Consider the following 20,902-nt stretch of genomic DNA (forward strand, 5'->3'; position numbering starts at 1 on the left):
ACAACAGTAACACTAACAACTACAACCAAAACAAACTGAAGAAAAAATGTGAACGTGAACGTGAACGGGCGAACAAAGTGCGACAGCATAATTGTCAATAGAATTAAAAGTATAAATTGTAGAGGAGAGCAAACAATTTGCTGAGTGGCTGGGCAAACAACAACCACAACAACAGCAACAATTAAACACAACACCACAGACGCTTGATAACAATACCAGCAACGCAGCTAAGAAGAGGAGCGAGTGAGAGACAACAACTGCCTACGAAACTTTTGCAGACACTGAGACAAAGCGCCAGCAAAGAGAATGACATTTTCAATCATTACCGTTATTCTGGTCGCCATTATTGTTGGCACAAGTGTCAGGTTAGAGAGGAACAGCTGTTTAGGTAAGTGCGACTGCAATTGTAAATTTTATACATACACATACAAATATACCTACGTTCATACCTATGTTCATAAGTATCTTAACACTTTCTGCCCCCACCTTAACGGAGCGGGGCACAACTTATCATTGTAGAGCATTTAAGATATTGTGTTTAAAGTAAGAAATTAAATTAGCATTAATTGTGTTGTGTAGCACTTTAAGAGCCAATTACACCAAAAATTAGATTACAAAATTACATAATAATAAATAAGTAATAAATATTGACTAATCACCCGACATTTTGTCGACACAAATATAAAGTTTAACAACCTTTTAACTGTTTTAAAATTAAACATATGTATCAATTACATATTCACCATTAAGGAAGTTGTTATGAAACAATTGAGATTTTTTGGGCAGCGGAAACTTCTCCGAGGCAAAAGGGGTCCAGATACCAGGTTTAGTTTAGGTTTAGTTTTACATATACATATGTACGTGCAAACAAATCTGAAGATTCTACTTATATTTGGCATTTCACACTTGTTCGTTTTAGTTAGGCTAACTCGTTGCTATCAACAATCTTAAGCTCTGGAAAAAATGTGCTTTGCAAAATTCCAACAATGTCTTTAAACAAGATATTACCAGACTGTCGAACATGACAAAGGTGATAAATAAATAAGTGATAAATATGAGCATAGAAATAGCTACACTCAGAAAAAATTCCTTTACAAATTTGACTTGACATTTATGAACTTACCATTAAGATCTTAAAATACAACTAAAGACACATATCCCTAATTTTCAGTATGACATTTGTAATAATATTATGTGACATGAAAGAAGGAAATTTTTTCGGGAAACAATTTTTTTTTTAAATCATTTTTTTAACCCATGTCAGATTAGCTATTTTACCCCAAAGGGTTAAGGGGGTGTACAATTTCTTATCTTCTAAACTTAACCAATTTTTAATAGCAAAAAACTTTCCTTAAATTAAAAGAAGACAATCATAAAAATTCCCTTTTGGGTACTTATGTTTTGGCACAAATTTTATTGATGTCCGTACGGATCAAACGTTGACTGTGACTGTTTATAATTAAAATCTCTTTTAAATGATACATTATTAATACCTAATACATATACATAAATATGTGACTGTAAAAAGAAGTCCAAGAAAATCGCTTGAGGTAAATGACTTCATTTAACAATTGTTTTTTAATCGCTTGTTGATAAACTCAGAAGAACCTGGGCTTATTTAATAGTAAAATACTTTTAAAATCAACATTTGTAAAATCTTCAATAATTATGAGCCTAAGGAATATCCTTAAAGGTTATATATTTTATATAAACAAGCTGTACACTTAATTACCCAGATTTTGTGTAGCTAACGGCGATTTCCGTTGATCCTACTACTCATGGGTATGTTTAGAAATGCTAACTCCTAATGAGCTGGCTACGCTTCACAGGACATTTTGATATTAATGATATGCCTTGGTTATATTGTCTCTGCTACAAATATAAGTACATACTTGTACTTACAATAGTAATACAAATAAATACATGTGTAAGGTATAAACCTTATTCAGAACTATGAAATTTGTGTGCTTTAGAAGCAGAACCTGTTGCCTTAAGGCTACCCCTAGCCGAGTCTGATTCCTTTACCGCCTAATTGAAGGCTGTGTTCAATACATTTCCAACAAAAAAACCCCAGCATAGGTGCTGGTTCCAACTCTCCTTAACCAAATAAACGGTAATAAAAAGCAATTACACTAATTTGCGTAGAGTGGCACTAGAAAAATCTCATTGATAGGCAGCTCTGCCGCGGCACATGCAGTTGAAGCAAATGGGGCAGAGGCATGGAAGCAACAACCACAGCCTGCAACTGCGATAGCTAACCCTTTTATGATCATGAGAAGCGGCCGGGCTCTTTTATGTGGCTATTTATGGAGTACGCAATGCGCATTCCCCTCCATCGAAACATCAATAGTAGATGTGGATGTGGATATGGATAATGATATGCGGATGGCTAATAATTGTTTTTTGGTGTTGTTATGACCAAAGTTCTATAAAAGCAGGGCACACACGCGCTTTTTATAGCTCACTACAGGTGTGAACTCTGTCCGATGCTATTGCCCGACAGCTCGACATATGTATTAGTAACCGATATGCACAGCTGTTCGGTCGGGGCCGCGACCAGAGTTGACAGTCGTCACTCAGTCAGTTAGTGCGCCCGGCAAGCTGGTCGGCCGGACAACTGACGACTGACAGATAGCCGCGGGCGCTTCATCATGTTCGTATGTGACGTGCAAGCGCACACGCCCAAAATTATTTCAACACACAGACATATCAAATTTACTTGTAACTGCCGCAGCCTTGGGGGTTGGCCAGACCATCAGAATGGTGAGGCACAGCCACAGCTCAGCTTAGCTCGGAGCCCTGGACAGTTGACCTTTTGCTGGGGACGGACCTATTGCTGCGCATATGCCACCGCCACTACATCGGCCTTTATCTCTATTTATATTGATTCGAACGGACTGAATGTTCGCGTGTATTTGCATTTCCAAGTTGAACGCACTGCATGACGCTGCAAAGGTCTGCCAGTCTGCCAGAGTGCCAGACTGTCTGTCATTCTGTCAGTCAGGTTAAAGGTACAAATATAAATTGAATATGTGTTCGCAAAATTCTTCCCTAGCAGACTGGACTGACTGCTCCCTAAAATTCGGACAGTCATCACGAACCTCGTGCGAAATGTGAAATCAATTAAACGAATAGGTGTGTGTGTGCGCATGGCTGGACCCCTCATTTATTCCACATTCCAACGGCTCGAAGCGATCTCACGACTTTAATTAAGTGGCTGCTGCAAATGTTTGGCATTTGTGCGAAAATGTTTGGTTATCATGTGTATAGAATGTTTGGGTAGATCAGATTTATATACGCGTATCTGTATAGTATTTAATAACAGCTGTTCTAGTTTGGCGTCGGCTCCTTTATCGGTAAAAACGAAGACCTACAAAATTACTAATCTGCGGATTATTTTGTCGATAAATGTTATATGCGACTAGCTTTTGAAGAGATATAGAGCCAACATGTTCCACATAAACACATGTTTATACTTTTTCCTTTCCAGTTATTGCGCTATCCTCTACCCACATTTTAGAAAAAATAATAAACATTTTGCCAATAAAGATTTAATAAAAAAGCTGATTCACCAGAACCCTTCATTACCTGTGAATACATATCTATGCCACAGAAGGTTTGACTTTTGCAGCGAATATAGTTCAACCAAGAGACTGACCACTGATTACCATAAAAAATTAGTTTTTTATCGAGTTTCAGGAGCTCTATTCGAAGGATCCTCCAAATTTAATTGGTTCATTCGATCATTCGATTACTTAAATAGAATCGAATTTTTCTAAAAATGTTTCCTTTCATATTATCTCATACCCATCTATGAGATAAAATACAAATGTTGATCCACCCTTTCCGGATGTAGAGTAAATGCAGCAAGCACCTAGAAATGATATGTAAGCGTTATTAATTAACGGTAATTAGCATAAATACGAGTAATGCCAACCCAACTATACGTGGAAAAGGCGTTGTTTGACTGTGACAAATGTGGCAAGTGGCAACAATTGGTGGAAGTGGAAACAAGAGCAATACGTTAACAGCTGGTGGTGACAGGGCCGAAAATACAGTTTAGGACAAAAAACGAGCCTCAGAGCTACGAGTATGTAGTACGAATTTCTATCTGAGTGTGGGATGTGCGCGTAAATGGAGATACATAAGTACTCGTATATGGAGGAACACCTAAAAAAGGCACTGCATTGTATACGGACTCTGTGGGGGTGTCTGTGTGGAATATAGACAAAGTCTTTCAAGTTCATTTCATGCGGCGTGTTTTGTCATTATGCTGATTTGCTCGTTATGGGCAAAGTTGCAATTTGAATTTCAGCAGCACTTCAAACGAAACAAGTCGGTACTGTAGTTTAAAGCACTTGTCGCTGTCTGGAGATAAGCTCCGGGTTTTTATTGAATCTGCTTTGGCACAAACAAAAAGTTTCACGGCCAGCAGGAAATAGGAAAAAATAAAACAATGAAATAATAAAGGCAAAAACAATAAGAAACGATTGTTCACCGCTTCGTAGTGAAAGTGTGGTGGAGGCAATGGGTGGTTCGAACGGAACAAATTTCATAATAAGATTCTCCGGGGAAGTGCGTCAAACAATAAGGCAAAACGGTTTTTCTGCACACATTTGCCAATGCCAACAGCAGTCATGTAGTCATGCAGTCATCTCTTCATCCAGTCATGCAACCAGGCGGACAAACAGCCAACCAACACATGTGTCACAGAGCCAAGGAAAACAAAGCGCAAAGGCTAGCTGAATGCGACATTATATGGGGCGTATGAGTAATGAAAAAAACAATGCTGCAGACATTGCAGGAGAAACATAGGGAAATAGGAAAAACTATTTCTCGAAACACTTATTTTGATATACGCTTTAAAACTATATTAATGCGAAACAAGACTCTAATAATGTGAGTTTGTTCAACTTTTGATTTAAAGCAACACCCAGCGAATTATGTCAAAATAATTTATTTCAATTATATAAACGTTGATTAAAGCAATGGATGGATTCCCTTTTAAAAATCAAGAACCCAGTCGAGTTTGTGGGGATTCTTTTTTCTGTCCGCTGCTCTAATTGCTCGTCGTCTAATATTGTATTGTATGTTTTTTTTATAAAGTTATCTTCTTAAGCTTCCCAAGCTATTTTTTTAAAATATTTTTTCAAATTTCAATTGCAATTTATTGTCACATGATTATTCTTAAAATAAGTCTTTGTAAAGTTGAAAATAATTCCTTAATACTTAAAATTAGTTTTGCTCCAAATAATAATTAATTTACAGATTTCTCAAAGACAAAGAAATAAATAAAACCAAGAACAAATAATTTGATCAAGCAAATATTAAAACATAGTATACCGTTACAAACGCCCTAGCTAAATCACTATACTCTTTTATCCTGCAAGGTATAGTAAAGTACTAGCAGAGGACTGACAAAGACAAATTTCTCATTACACAGCAACGACAACAGACAAAAATAATGCGAGATGCTGAATGAGACACTGAAAACTTTTCAAATGTTCAAAATGAGTCACAGAGAAATGACCACGCATGGAGGAAGGATAAAGGGATGGGAAGGGATGAGCAGGTCAGGAAACAAAGTTTAACAGCCTGGGCAGTGGAAGCAAACAACTGACGACCTAATTCGATGCAAAACCAATTAATTTCAGCAGATTAATTAGTTGTGCGCCCAGTAAAAACTAGTTGACATTTAGAAGGGCCGCACCTCTCTTTTACAGTTTCAGTTTCCAGTTACCGCCCGCTGCGCGTCATTCGCTCAAGTTCAGGTACAGGGCGCCTGGGCCCACAAATGGCTAATGGCTGTCTACCGGTTCGTTGCCTCCAAGCGTTTTGGGTCGCCATTTGTTGACAATGCTGTCATTAGCGCTCACCCATGCCGGACCTCTAATCATCCCGATCACCCCACAATCACCTATCAAAGCGTTTTAGTTTGTGCGCTTCCGTCGCTGACACTATGCCGGCCTTCTATCATCTGTCAGTCAATTTTTTTAGGGGCCGCCTTGTTGCGTTTCCTTCTTTTAATTGTCCTGCCTGATAAATTACCTAATACATAGTTGCCTGTGACGTTGTCCTGCGGTTTTTAATGGCTTGTGTCTTATATCTCCACATTTATGGCGCGCTTTAGCTTTCTGCCAACATTGCAAGAGTCCTACGGGTATGTACTCGTAGTATGTGTCCCCAGGGCGTTTTTAATGAATGAGCTTGAGGGTCAAGTTGAGGGTATGTTCAAATGAATATACTTGTAAAAAGGTGATTAGCAAATCAAAAAGAGTGCTTGCTTTAGGTATTTTGTAGGGTGATTTGAATTGTCTTTTTTTAGAACTTTAAAGCAGCTTCGATTATTAGGCTTAGGCATCAAAAGGCTTGTTGTTTTTCTGTCTTAAAATTTTATTACACTAGGACTTTTAGAAATTGTTCTTGTTTTGTGAATGTGACGACTGGCAGGGTTTTCGGTATTTTCAAACTCTAAACAATATTAGTTTTTATATCGTTCATTTTCATTCATGCAGAGAAAAAATTTGTAAATTGATTTGAATTAACTTTTGAATTGTTGTACCAAGCTCACCAATGCTTTGTCTTCGTTTTTATACTCTGTATAAAGGTACAAAAGTCTATTAGGTTTGTGAAAAGTGAAAAATTTAACAGGTAGAAGTAGGCGTGGCAGACCTTAAAAATACGTATATTCCTGGTCAGTATTACAAGATGCGTCGATCTAGCACTGTCTGTCTGTCCGTATGATCGCCTAGATCTCAAAGACCATAAGAGATAGAGACACCACATTGTGCACAAAGATGCCTTATGTGTGTAGCTATTTCATGTAGAGAGTATAAAACAATTATTTTCTTTTTGTGAGCAGGGTATTTGAGAATTGAATTAAATCATAGAAATCCACATATCTTCAACGTTCCACATTCCTTCATTACAAATTGTAATTTGAACCGCATTAAATCGCTATTGTGGTGAACCTATTCTGAATACAAATTCTGAAATTGTATTTCAATATCGTCATTTATACCAGTAACATTAGTTTTGAATATTTCAATGCAGCTCTTAAGCGCATTTTGATTGAAAGAAATCGGAGCGCCCAAAAGCAGACAACACTTAAACAAACATCCGTAGAGGCCCGCAGAATCGGCAGATACATTTTGACAGAAAACTTTAAATGCCTCTTTCCTACACTTTATTGGCATGGCCTCTCTTTATATATATACATATATATATGTTCATACTTATACTTGTACTATACGTACGAGCACAAGCATCTACACCACGAGCGAACAAACATCAGTCAGAAAAAGCGTAAAACGAGCAAACAAAACAAAAACGCTAATTGGATGCATAATACGGCCGCCAAGTAAATACCTGTCATAATTACGGCAAAGCCTTAGAACACCGCCTAAGCCCCTTCCTTCCATTTTCTATCAAACGGGGAACTCAATTATCGGCTTGTCCTTCACCTCTGCCCCCTCCCCAGTCCTGGTTTTCGACATTGTTAATAGAACAAACAGTGCGTAGATAATGTAGATAATGCCTGGCCATATGCGATGCGACATATTTGCACTTAACTGCATATAACAATGATAATAAAGTCAGGCATGCCGTAGGATGTGGTGGATATTATAAATTATAAATGCGCTCATTACAATTGCTGACGCTCAGGCATGCGAAAAAATTGTGATAAAAATATGAGATAGCTCCAATGTGGGTGGAAAAGCAACCATAGACCTTACACACATGCCGGCACGCATTTATAATAGATTTTCAAATAACTAGGAGACAACTGAAGCAATGGCGCCCAATGCGTGTGTCCTTGGCGCCCTTGCTAGTAGTTTGTCGCTTTAAAATTCCACTTTGTGCGCTATCCGACGATTCCACAAGAAGTCTCCAATGTTGTCAGCGTTTTCAATGAAAAATGTGAAAGCTTTTGTGAATGTGTTTATACTATATGTAAGTGTCTTTTATAAACATGGTGGATATATGAACTATTTCTCTCTTTAATATGTTGCGTGTATGCTAAATGGTGGCGCCAGTCGCCTTTATGTCGCGAGCGACCTGCTTTGGCATAATGAGGCAGACAATCAATGTCCCGTTTCTGGGGCTAATCCCACTTCCTGGTGCTATGTAATGCGTATACTTGTTTTCAAACTAATTTGACAACATTTACATTTCCTCCAAATAAAGTGAAGATATTAAACGAATTTTATCAATACTTGTATATTGAATCATGAATATATAGTTTAATGATATGTACATCTAGTCGACAAACTGGACATTTTAAAACCAAATGGAGGTTTTCCTAAACTCTAGCACACGTCAAGCTGGCATTAGTGGTATGCTCTTGTTATTTAACGTGTCATTACTTGACCTGATATAATCAAATCATCAAGAAATATCTCGTATCTAAAATAAAAAAAGAGGCAAAAAGAAGAAGAAGCTGTTGAAAGTTTGGAGGGACTGGCATAAAATGTTGTTTTTTATGGACTCGGAGAGCCCTCATACCAAGAGTGGTCTCTGTCGGTTCAGCTATCTGCGTAGTCGAAGAGAGAACGATGGATGTACATGGCTAGATCGATTTATCTCGTCTAGATCAAGAGTAAACTTACTTCACTCCCTACGAATCACTCCTCACACCTCTCCTAACCTTTGCACCAACAGTTTGGGAACTCAACCTTATGATTCATGTTATTGCTTTGAACAAACTACTATGACGAATCATCGCGCAAAATACTATAAAGAAAACCCCACGCATTATTTATATTAGGTGTGCAGGATTAGGCAGAGTTATCTTGCCTAAACATTTTCTTGAATTGCAAAGCACAACAAAGCTATTAAGTTTTGCTCTTTTATTTACTGCTCTTCAAGTCGTTTTGTTTGGGTTTCATTTGTTAGGTCTTTAAACGTCTCTGATTATATTTTGGTGTTAATTAGGAGATTGCTGGCTGGATTGCAAATATGATGTGTTAGGCTGAGTCCCAGCAAACCAAATAATTTAGCTCGGAATATGAAAATATAAAGTATTTCACCCACATCTTCTTTTAACCTATTTCCGATTCACTGAAGAACGCATCGGTAATAACCCCTTATCCTTTATCAGCCCTCAACTTTTTACCATAAAATTTCCATAGCATAAAGTTGTGCGTAGTGCTGAACTATTGTTAGCAATAAGTCGTGAGTTTTGTTTTATTTTTCAGGCAGGGTCTGCTTATCAGTAAATCGATACATAATGATGCCGCCCACACTTTATTAGGGGGGCGGGGGCCACTTGATAACGCAAATACTTGTATATGCTAATATCAAATGCATGCTCGTAAATTTCTATATTATATTTACATATCGCTTGCGATGAATATGTGTCCATATCTGGGTGTTCGTCGTTGCCCGACCCAGCAACAAAAGGCCAGCAATGAGCGTTATTAGCACAGCGCAGCCCCATCGATTTCTTATCAAATTACTCATAGTCCGTGTTGGGTTGGCTTTGCGAATGAATTGATTCGGGAAGGGGAGTGGGACTCGCACCGCATAAGCCCGTGCTATTGGGGTCAGAGCGGACTTATTAAACTAATTGTATGAAATGATAATTATGATGAGTCCAGCATAGAATACTCGTATAAACAAATCCTGCCACCCCAAAAAGACAAACAAATAAAATGCGCAGGGGGTGCTGCCTGCCGGGCCAAAATAGCTCTTTAATGTGGTGCGTCAACTAATTGACCCTTCACCCACATTCTATTGTGCAATCAGTGTCTCCATGTCCGTAAATCCACAAGAATATCCTTCAAGTGTGTGTGCCATTGTGTCAACCACTTGTGGCCGCCACAAGTACATGCCGCAGACTCGTAAATCTCCAGCAGTTTGTTGACCCAATCAGACCAAAGTACGATGGGCTAAGCCCTAGGATGTCCTGACGTGCCATAAATAAAAAGTTAAACCTAACGCCGCCCCTGCTTCGCACGGGTGTTATAAACAAATTTCAAAATTACAAATTATATAACACACACCCTTCTTTTTGCTAAGAGTTACTAAAAATTTGCAATGAATTTTTTGTTCTTTTTTAGATTTCTTGTTATTATACTCTGTACATAAAATGTACAAGAGTATATTAGGTTTGCGGGAGCTGAAAATGTAACAGGCAGAAGGAGGCGTGGCAGACCCCACAAAGTATATATATTCTTGATCAGCATGACGAGACGAGTCGATCTAGCTCTGTCTGTCTGTCCGTCTATCCGTATGAACACCTGGATCTCAGAGACTATAAGAGCTAGAGACACCAAATTTTGCACAAAGATGCCTTATGTGTGTACGCTGTGCAAGTTTGTTTAATTTTTTTGATTTTCCCCACCACTTACCCCCTATGGGGGTTTCACGATTTTCCATTCGTATAATCGCCTATATCTCGGAGACTATAAGACCTAGGAACACCAAATTTTAGTCCCAGATGCCTTATGTGAATACGCAGAAAATGTATATTTTGGAATTTCCCTCCCTCCCCGTCTCCACCGCAAATCGTAACTCCCGTAATTCTTGCAATTTCGAACTCAAACTTGGCAAATACCTCCATTTAGTTATTATAAGTCCAAATGCCAATTTTCTTTTAACAGGAAGTTATAGCCATATATGTACATAAGGCCAAATAGTGCCCGCAGATGTTGTTGTTGTTACTGCTTTGCTCAGGCACACACAAACACACACATACACGCATAATTACTCTACACATTTGTACAGAGTATTTCAAATATTGAGTCGGAGCTTCTCAGTTAGCCATGAGTAAAACATTCCTTTCGTAGGTCGATCCCTACTAATTCGCAGGCCTTGGGACTTGTTAAAAGTCAACACGAAAGATATTTTTACCAGAAATTGACGCCGTTTAAATGGGATTAACTGGGATCAGTTGATAATGGTTGCTACACTTAAATTGTCCTGCAATTCCTTAACAAGCAGCCTTGTCCCATTGCACATGCTCGGAGGGCTTTAATTTCTCAGAAGCAGGATTGAAATTCCGATTGATAACTTCAATTCATGTGGCGATAGTCCAGAAGAGCTAAGTGAATTTAAAAATTCCTGTGTAGTCACAGTGTCGATGGATTTTTATACTCTGTACATGAAATGTACAAGAGTATATTAGGTTTGTGGGAGCTGAAAAATGTAACAGGCAGAAGGAGGCGTGGCAGACCCCACAAAGTATATATATTCTTGATCAGCATGACGAGACGAGTCGATCTAGCCCTGTCTGTCTGTCTGTCCGTCTGTCCGTCCGTATGAACACCTGGATCTCAGAGACTATAAGAGATAGAGACACCAAATTTTGCACAAAGATGCGTTATGTGTGTATTCTATACGAGTTTGTTTTATTTTTTTGATTTTCCCCCCCACTTCCCCCCTATGGGGGTTTTCCCGATTTTCCATTCGTATAATCGCCTATATCTCGGAGACTATAAGACCTAGGAACACCAAATTTTAGTCCCAGATGCCTTATGTGAATACGCAGAAAATGTATATTTTGGAATTCCCCTCCCTCCCCCCTCTACCCCGCAAATCGTAACTCCCGTAATTCTTGGAATTTCGAACTAAAATTTTGGAAATACCCCCAGTTGGTTATTATGTGTCCGTATGTCAAATTTCATTATGATAGACCGATTTAACAAGAAGTTATAGCCATAAATATATTTGCTGATGCAGCGCTGCTGCAGCGCTGCTCAAGCGCTGCCCGCGGCTGTTGTTGATGTTGCTGTTTGGTTGACTGCGAAAATGCTTACACAGACACGAATAGATGCGCATAGGCATACATACACTCACACAGACGCAATTGCTATGTAAATGTGCAATTATACACCCTTTACGTGAGTTCGAATACCGAGAGAGGTAAAATCGATCAATTTTTTTTTTTATTTTCTTAATTTTTTTATTTTCTATAATTATTGTAAACATATGTACAGAGTATTTCAAAGTCGGGACACCCGACTTTAGCTTTTTTACTTGTTAATTTTTTATTTGGCTGGGGACTTTTAAATAATATTGCATTAATATTTAAAATGATATAATTTTTCGAGAATGATTCTGAACTAACAGCATCCTGTTCACGATATTTTTTAGGTAATTTGTTTACACCTTGGTCTACATTATTGGCGTTTTCATAAGGATCTCTATCTTTTTTGCAAATATAACATAGCCTATGTTAACCGGGGATAGCGTAACTTCCCAACAGTGAAAGAATCCTTTAAATCGGTCCAGTAGTTTCGGAGCCTATTTAATTATACAAATAAACAAAAAAAAAAACAAGAAAGGAATGCTAAAGTCGAGCAGGCTCAACTCTTAAATACCCTGTACCACCCCATAAAAAAGTAATTTAATTAATTAATTAATTTAATTAAATTAATTAACTAAATTAATTTAATTAATTAACTAAATATTAACTAATTAAATATAAAATATTCCATGCATGCATACATACATTTACATTTACATCAGAATCGTGCCTTATGCGTGTTTGTGTACTTGTACATATGTATGTATGTGTGCATTGGGCCTGGTTATATGGCTATAACTTTCTTTCCGATCATTTTATCATAATGAAAGTTGGTATACGGATATATAATCACTAACCTAATGTGACTACCAAATTTTAGCTCAAAATTCCAAGAATTACGGGAGTTATAGAAAATCAGTAATAGGGGGGGAGTGGGGGGGCAGATCAGAAAAAATTAACAAACTCGTCCTTTCTCGGTCTCAGGAGAATCTGTATACCAAGTTTGGTTATTCTAGCTCTTATACTTTCGGAGATCCTTGCGTTCATACAGACAGACAGACGGACAGACGGACAGACAGACGGACAGACGGACAGACGGACATGGCTATATCGACTCGGCTTGTCATGCTGATCAAGAATATATATACTTTGTGGGGTCTACCAAGCCTCCTTCTGTGTGTTCCATGTGCACTCGCACAAAACTAATATACCCTTGTACCCTTTGGGTACAGGGTATAACAATAAAATCTTTCTTCTTTATAATAATATAGATATACATATATAAATAAAACAAATCATATAATGTATATATGGTTATGTACTTAACTTATTCAAACTCCTATAAATCCTGAAATCCGTGCACTCATAAAGACGGGCATAGCTTTTATTAAGAACCATATGTTCAGGCCTAGGGTCTTGGCTTACTATTAACTATGTTAGATTAGTAAGATATATATGCTATATTTGTATGCATAAATATATATGTATACCTACATACACCTCTATAACAATTGTAGATACTTGTAGAGGTGTGCTTGTTTGATTTCCACTTAATTGACGTTTAGAGTAATGCTAAATTTTATAAACCTTTTCTCCCGGCAGCCTTTGATGTTTACTTTCCGACTACTTCGGTAAAATTCAAGTTACCGCTGAACGAGGAATCGGAAAGCATTTTCTCAAAGATCCCTCTGGCATGCGTTCACGTGCTGACCGTCGCCGACAATGCGGTGGCCAAGGACTACATATACAGCTTGGAAGAGAATCAGTTGCTGCGTATCAACGGCAGCTCCGGAGAGGTTTACATGCGCACGGACTATAAGCCGCTTAATCAAAGCGCCAAATACGTGATTACTGCCTTTCCACGCAACCAAGATACAGATGGCGAGCTAATGCAGGTGGCGCACCTGACCTTGGAATTGGAACCTCAATCGCTTCCCGATTATTGTGCAGAATTGGAGCACATTTGCTTTTGGAGTAGTGCACATTACACTATAGCCGAATCTGATCGGGTCAATGGAATGCCCTTTCAGCCGGTGCTTATAGGCGCCTTGAACTCGAGAGCGGCCAAATACTTGTGCCCCCACATGGAGGTCAAATACGCATTGACCACGGGCAGCTCCTACTTTGCGCTGAAGCAGAACCTTCTCTACACCAAACAGCCGCTGGATCATGATGAGTTCAATGGCATATTTGCGCACGGCGGACAACTGCAGACCCGCATCAGCTGCAAAGTACGACTCTCGACCCAAGAACAACGCGAATTTGTGCGCACCTATAATGTAACACTCCTCGATCGAAACGATAATGGGCCGCAACTACAGGAGAAGGGCGCGCAACTCAATTTTTATTTGGACCAGCCCTACTTTAAAGAGGTAAGCAGAGGGAAAAGGCAACTGCTTTTTATTCCCTGCCTTGAAATGGGTGTGCAACACCTAAAACAAAGAATGACTGGTATATGATAGGCATGACTAGCCGAATCCGATGTTCGAACAGCGATACTCACATTTCCTTCCGTCTGTCCCTTTTAGTCACTTCTACTTCTACAGTTATATCACCATAACGAATACATGATAACATTAGGATATACAAGTATGACTTAGGGGCAGCTGAGCCTAAACCTACCTAAACATATAAAGCTTAGTACCGTGATATAAACCTGGACGGATAAGCCTGAGAATGAATTTTGTCAAAATACAATTGAACTGCAACTTAAATTTATGACAAACAATCTCTTTTAATTCGGTGTCTATATATGTAAATATTTTATGTAAATTAACTTTGTATATGGCTTCAGTTCTCTATTGTCTAACTTTAATGAAAATGTTGATGAAAAATTGGACGATACGTTCAAATAATAATGAATACATATGATCAATAAAAAAAAACTTCAAGTCCAACTTAGTTCCATTTTAAGACGAAAGGGTGCGCCATCATAATGAATTTGTGGTGGACTTCATATTGCGAAATTTATTCTTTTGGACCCCCCTGCGCACGCCCCTGCATACATACAAATGAACTTTAAGTGTTTCAATTAAAGTGCCGAAATCAACATTTTAAACAACATATACAAAAATCTAGCGTCGACCGAAGCTGTGTATGGAAGTACTTGTAGTTCAATCTGACAAGCTTTTTAGTATAACCAAAATGTAACAATAATAAATAATTATCAATAAAGCTAAATGTCGTATAATTTTCCAAAATGTCAACCCATTTCCCATATACATGGCTTAAATTAAGTAATTGTTGAATATGAAACACAAACAAGAACATAGCATTTTCCAAACTCAATATTTACCATTGAAGCCTAAGAAAACACTATCCATTCACTGAGATTCAAAGTCAACGAGACCATCTTTCATAATTGACAATGCCTTAAAGCGGCTTTTTGATACATTTATTTTCTTATAATATTTTAATTAAAAGATTGAAAATTAAATACGTTTAAACACATTATTACAAATTTGTTGAAATAGAAATACCTGAAAGGTACAAGAGAATATTAATTCTGCACACAGTGAAAAATATAACAGGCAAAAGGAGACGTAGCAGACCCCACGAAGTAGATATATTCTTGATGAGCACAACAAGGCGAGCCGATCTAGCCCTATCTGTCTATCTGTCCGTCTGTCTGTTTGACCAGAGAACCAAATTTTGCACACAGATGCTTTATATGAGTATGTGTGCTGTGCAAATTTATTTCATTATTCGATTTATTTTTAATTTTTTAAATATATACATATGTATATTTATCCGACTTTAGCTTTGTTTTTGGCTAATTGAAGTTTACAAAACTACTAAAGCTGTTGAACCTTTTCTTGGAAATAATAATTTAATTTTAATTTAATTTAATACCTTTAATCAATCAGTAGAACCAGGGAAAACTTATATACATATACAATTGCCAAATTTGGAAATCTAGAGAGAGGGAGAGAAGCATAAGAAATCTAGTCTCTGCCAGTTCTTCATCAATTATAGTTGTGATTCAAATCCTTGTAGTAAGAAGCCCTCAGCTTGCAGTTTAACTAAAAACAAACCAGTTTCTACTGGAACTATCTATCTAGCATATTAGCAATATTTTTCTATTTGAAAAGTAATTTAAAGACTACAAAAGTAGCTTCGTTGAGACTTTCCCAGCACACGTCTTAGCCGGAAATGCCGCCAGGCAGTCTATAATATGTATTTTTGAGCCACCACCACTTGACTGGTTGCAGACAATCGTCTACTGGCTGTCTGACAAGGAAACTGGGTGCGTCGCCGAATCCAGTTTCGTTTATTGAATGTGTCCATGATAAACGCAAGGACAACACGCAATCAAGTCGCGGACGGCTGTGAGTTACCTTAACAAAGCGGCGAGCACCCTCGTCGCGTCGTCTAGAGCCATTATTTGGCCATTACAAAGTCGGCCATGAAAAGTGTGGCATAGATGGGGTACGGGGTTGGGTCCAACACTAATAGATAGACTTTGCGTATGCTGTCATTAAAAACGCGTAACGCTTATGGACTTTTATGATTTGAGCCTGGACTGGCATGGGAGTCTTAAGGACTGACTCTTAAAGTTGTTTCCCGGATAACTTTAATTTTGACTGTGACTCAAATTATGTTGTCATGTTTGGGTCGCAACGACCACCAAGCCTATCCCAAAGGATAGGGAACAGCTGCAAAAATTGTGTCACTTAGCTGTAATGACTTTGGGGAGAATGTTTTCAGTTTAGTTGCTTGAAGTAAGTAATTAGTCTGTTGCCCGTTAGAATTAAAAGGCACTAAAACTCCGTATTAACAAATTGTAACGATTCTTATTCAAATAGTGCTAGTATGTACACACATTCAAATTAATGTCGGTAGATGCTACACAAATAAGTGTGTGCTATTATGTAGGTATGCCACAATAATTAGAAGGGTGTGTAGTACAAGGGTCGCTCACCTTTTGAGTTGACACAACAATTAAAATTTGACTCCCCGGCATAGATCACAATGAGTGGCAACGAAACATGTTGACCAATCCGGAAAGCTTTGAAAGAAACTTCTTACCTGTAACGGGTAACCTTACGGACATTTAAAAGCAAGGGCTTTCTCATAACACTACAAGTCTATATATTTAGCATACTTGTACTTTGACTGCACCTGAACCATTTGCAGGATTCAAATTCTTCCCATGTAAATTTAAGCCCAATCCAAGGCCGACCAAGAGTCAAGTTTTATGGAGCATGTTGTAAAACTTGTTGAAGTCTTCGTCCACCTGGGACTCATATAAACAGATCCGGTAACTAAATAGCAGCAGCAACAACAACTGCGAAAATGGGAGCACACTCCCTAAGGTGTTGGTTGTGGTTTGCCGTGCCTTTAAGCCCTGCCTGACCTTGTCTATAATTGAAATGCTAATGACCAAGCACAGGTCCTCAGAGACCATATGGACTGCTGCAGTTTCGTCTGAAATTGTTTAACATGTGGGATGAGAGCTCCTCAGGGGCAGGGGGGCTAATGCACATTTAATTAACATTGGTCAGTTAATGACGATGAAATTGTAATGAAAATTCTTCCATCTTAACACCCACACAGCACGAGGCAGTTGGTGAGAAAATCATATATTTGGACAAAGACACCATGGTGGCCAATGGCCACTTGACTTATGCCATTTACAACGATAGCAAGGGACTGGTTCAGCCAGACTGTAGCGCCTATGAAGCTGATCATACTGGACGCCCGCATACCATCGTAAGTTGCCGTAAGTAGAAAATATATAGTTATCTCCCGAGTAGAACCTTAACTTAATTTATGGCATGTAATCATTAATGATGAGGTCTTCCCTTATCCAATCTCGCACGCAGAACTAAGATTTTCCCGAAACGGTATATTGCGGGAAACCCCCTACTGCTTTACCCTGGAGGCCAGCGACAAGACAATCGATAGACGTGCGAATGCCACAAATAAAGCTACAGCTTATATATGCCTGCATGTGGACGTGGAGAAGGTTCACGAGGCGGATCAGTTGCCCGTTGCCTTGGCCCTACGGGCACGCAAGCAAAGCAGAATCTTCGATAGTGTCTCGGAAACGATGCATACGGAGGGCGGTGGCATGCAACCCATTGGTATCGACTATGAGAAGGATGTATTTGTGCATAGAGCAGCTGCCGCGTTCTATCGCGTGGCACAGCCCGAAAGCTTCCTCGACTTGCTGCGGATGCGCAGCGTGCAATTTGGCATTGAAGAGGACCGGAGTGGTGCCTTTGGGATTACCACAGTCGGAGGAATTGTGTATGTAAAGGATCCATTGGCTCTTGAACATGCACCCGAGACGGTTTATTTTTTGAATGTCACATGGCAGGACATGCAGACGAGAGCCTTTGTCATTAATATCCATTTGGTGGAGGGCCGTCCACTGAATGCGAGCTGTGAGCTAAAAATTAAATCCCGCACTCAGACCTGTGCACAGGTGAAATATCAGAGTCAGTGTGGAAAATTCTGTGGCTTAGCCACCAATGGTGGAGGATGTGCTTGGCGTGGCTCTAGCTTGGCCATGTTTGGCCGCAACTACGGCTCCTGTGTGCCGGATGTACGCTATTGCCCCGATCATGTTTGCGATGCCTTGGAGCAACTGAACCCGTACGCCTGCCCGCAGGATTGCACGCCCGCTGATCGCATTGTGGGACCGCATACAAGCAACGAAAACAAGCGGGGCATACTCTCTGGCTCTGGAACGTGCATATGCGAGGACAATGGCAAATGCTCGTGTGCCCCATTGGCGGAGGAAAAACTCAAACGTACACGAAAGCGCAAAAACGAAACGAATATGGAGTTAGAGAACGGCGTCTTGGCCGGCAGCCTTTTACCCACCCTCAGTGCTGACCCACAGAACGATGTCTTGTCAGTGGTCACTGTGGCTGGGTTCGAGTGTGACAAGTCCTGTATCTTAATTGCCATCAGTTGCCCTGTAATCTTTTTGGTTCTTGTGCTTTGCTTACTCTTCACTCGTCGCAATATGCTGCATCGCGGTTTGGGAAAGCAGTCACAAACGCCGGCCTCCAAGAAGGTTCTGCCTCCCGATGCGGATGCCTGCGACACAAAAAACGGCGATCTACCATTGATGCCGCTAGAGGGTGGTTTCAAGTTCGAGTCCAACGATACCAAGTGGGAATTCCCGCGCGCGCATCTTGAGCTGGACACCGTGCTTGGCGAGGGCGAGTTTGGCAAGGTGGTTAAAGGATATGCCACAGAGATTGCCGGGCTCTCGGGAGTGACGACAGTGGCCGTGAAGATGTTAAAGAAAGGGGCCAACTCAGTGGAGTATATGGCGCTGCTGTCTGAGTTTCAGCTGCTCCAGGAAGTTTCGCACCCAAATGTGATCAAACTATTGGGAGCTTGCACGCAGACGGAGACTCCATTGCTTATAATTGAATACGCGCGTCATGGTTCGCTGAGAAGTTACTTGCGCCTCAGTCGCAAGATCGAGTGCGCCGGTGTAGACTTTACGGACGGGGTCGAGCCAGTTACAGCAAAGGATATGCTCACATTTGCCTGGCAAATTTGCAAAGGCATGGCCTATTTAACTGAGATAAAGGTCAGTGACAATCGATCAATCATTAGTTCATCATTAGCGATAACAAATAAGGATGCTTTACTAATTCTAGTTTTTTTTACAGCTGGTGCACCGCGATCTGGCCGCGCGTAATGTCCTTCTGGCCGATGGAAAGATTTGTAAGATTTCTGATTTTGGTTTGACGCGCGATGTTTATGAGGATGACGCCTACTTGAAGCGATCGCGGGATCGTGTTCCAGTCAAAGTAAGCTGCAAATGTCTATTTCCACTTGTTATTTTATTAATACGGCTTCCGAAACATTTTACATTTGAAGTCAGCTATAAAAATAAAGTTTGTAGCCCATATTGGGGTAGAGAATGAGTCTGGAGTGTCCAAGGGGACTTTACTTGTAACTAATCTTCCCTTATCGTTATGTGTATTTTCAGTGGATGGCACCGGAGTCGCTGGCTGATCATGTGTACACCACCAAATCCGATGTCTGGGCTTTTGGCGTCCTCTGCTGGGAGCTAATCACATTGGGCGCGTCACCCTATCCAGGCATACCTCCGCAGAATCTCTATCATCTGCTGAAGACGGGCTACCGCATGGAACGCCCAGAGAACTGTTCGGATGCAATATACTCCATAGTGCGAACTTGCTGGACAGATGAACCAAATACGCGTCCCTCATTCAAATACTTGGCTTCCGAGTTTGAAAAACTTTTGGGCAACAATGCCAAATACATTGAGCTGGAAACCAATGCCGTTTCGAATCCGGTCTATTGTGGCGACGAGGCTGCTCTCATGCCAAACGGCTATAGCCAAGAACTGGGCGAACCAGACTCACTGGATCACCTGTGGTGCCCCCCAAAGATTACATACGATACGCACGATTTATCGTACAGCCGGACACAGTCCACCACTTTTGGATCAGAGTTTCAACCACCGCCTGGCTACGATCTCCCACGTCCACTTATCGAGGCAAAAACCACAGAGCAAATATTGCGCTATGAGAACGATTTGCGCTTTCCGCTAAATATACGAAAGTCAAGCTGTACACCTAGTTATAGCAACATGACAAGCGGTTCCGCCTTGCCCCATTATGCGGTTCCCGTTAAACGCGGGCGGTCTTATCTTGACATGGCAAACAACACACTAATACCAGACAATCTGGATAACAGAGACTTTGAAAAGCACCTTTCCAAAACTATCTCATTTCGATTCTCCAGCCTATTAAACCTCAAAGAGCCCGAACATTCGCACGAGCAGAGGCAGGCTGAGGACGCCGTTTAATCTTGTCATCATTCCCAGAACTGTACGTTAGTTCTTAATTCTGTTTGTGATTGCTGTTCTGTTTTTTAGTTCAAATTGTATGTTAATTAGTTTTAGTTTTAATGTTTTTAATACATATGTTGATGCCAAAAAGAAGAAAATTAAATCGAATACTCTGTACTTGCAATAAGTGAATATTCTATTTAATTTGTAAGTAAATTACACTGACGTATAAATATTTATTTTTAAATTCATAGTATTCTTAAGACTTCACTAAGCTACAACTTAACGTACACCAAAAATTGTCATGCCATATGCTTCAACGCAATAAGCCTAAAACCTATTAAAGGACAAGTTAATTTAGCTTA

The 20,902-nt window shown here is 39.7% G+C and overlaps 1 protein-coding gene across 1 annotated transcript; it reads left to right on the top strand.

Moving 5' to 3' along the window:
* The first annotated feature begins 302 nt into the window (after positions 1-302).
* Positions 303-20,810, top strand: LOC115628525 (proto-oncogene tyrosine-protein kinase receptor Ret). Its single transcript, XM_030524684.1, has 6 exons — positions 303-388; positions 13,352-14,121; positions 17,306-17,471; positions 17,575-19,304; positions 19,387-19,527; positions 19,710-20,810. The coding sequence occupies exons 1-6, from the start codon at positions 307-309 to the stop codon at positions 20,553-20,555; spliced, it is 3,735 nt and encodes a 1,244-aa protein (XP_030380544.1). The 5' UTR covers positions 303-306; the 3' UTR covers positions 20,556-20,810.
* Positions 20,811-20,902: the final 92 nt, after the last annotated feature.

The sequence above is a fragment of the Scaptodrosophila lebanonensis genome, unplaced genomic scaffold (assembly GCF_003285725.1).
Source record: "Scaptodrosophila lebanonensis strain 11010-0011.00,11010-0021.00 unplaced genomic scaffold, SlebRS2 tig00000118-arrow-arrow-pilon, whole genome shotgun sequence".
In the NCBI taxonomy this organism is placed as follows: domain Eukaryota; kingdom Metazoa; phylum Arthropoda; class Insecta; order Diptera; family Drosophilidae; genus Scaptodrosophila; species Scaptodrosophila lebanonensis.

What these genes read in the sequence shown, in the direction of transcription:
- LOC115628525 (XM_030524684.1), top strand. Translation starts at nt 307, where the DNA reads ATGACATTTTCAATCATTACCGTTATTCTGGTCGCCATTATTGTTGGC. An exon ending in AGAGAGGAACAGCTGTTTAG is followed by an intron (nt 389 to 13,351) that starts GTAAGTGCGACT and finishes TTCTCCCGGCAG; the next exon opens with CCTTTGATGTTTACTTTCCG. An exon ending in CCTATTTAACTGAGATAAAG is followed by an intron (nt 19,305 to 19,386) that starts GTCAGTGACAAT and finishes TTTTTTTTACAG; the next exon opens with CTGGTGCACCGCGATCTGGC.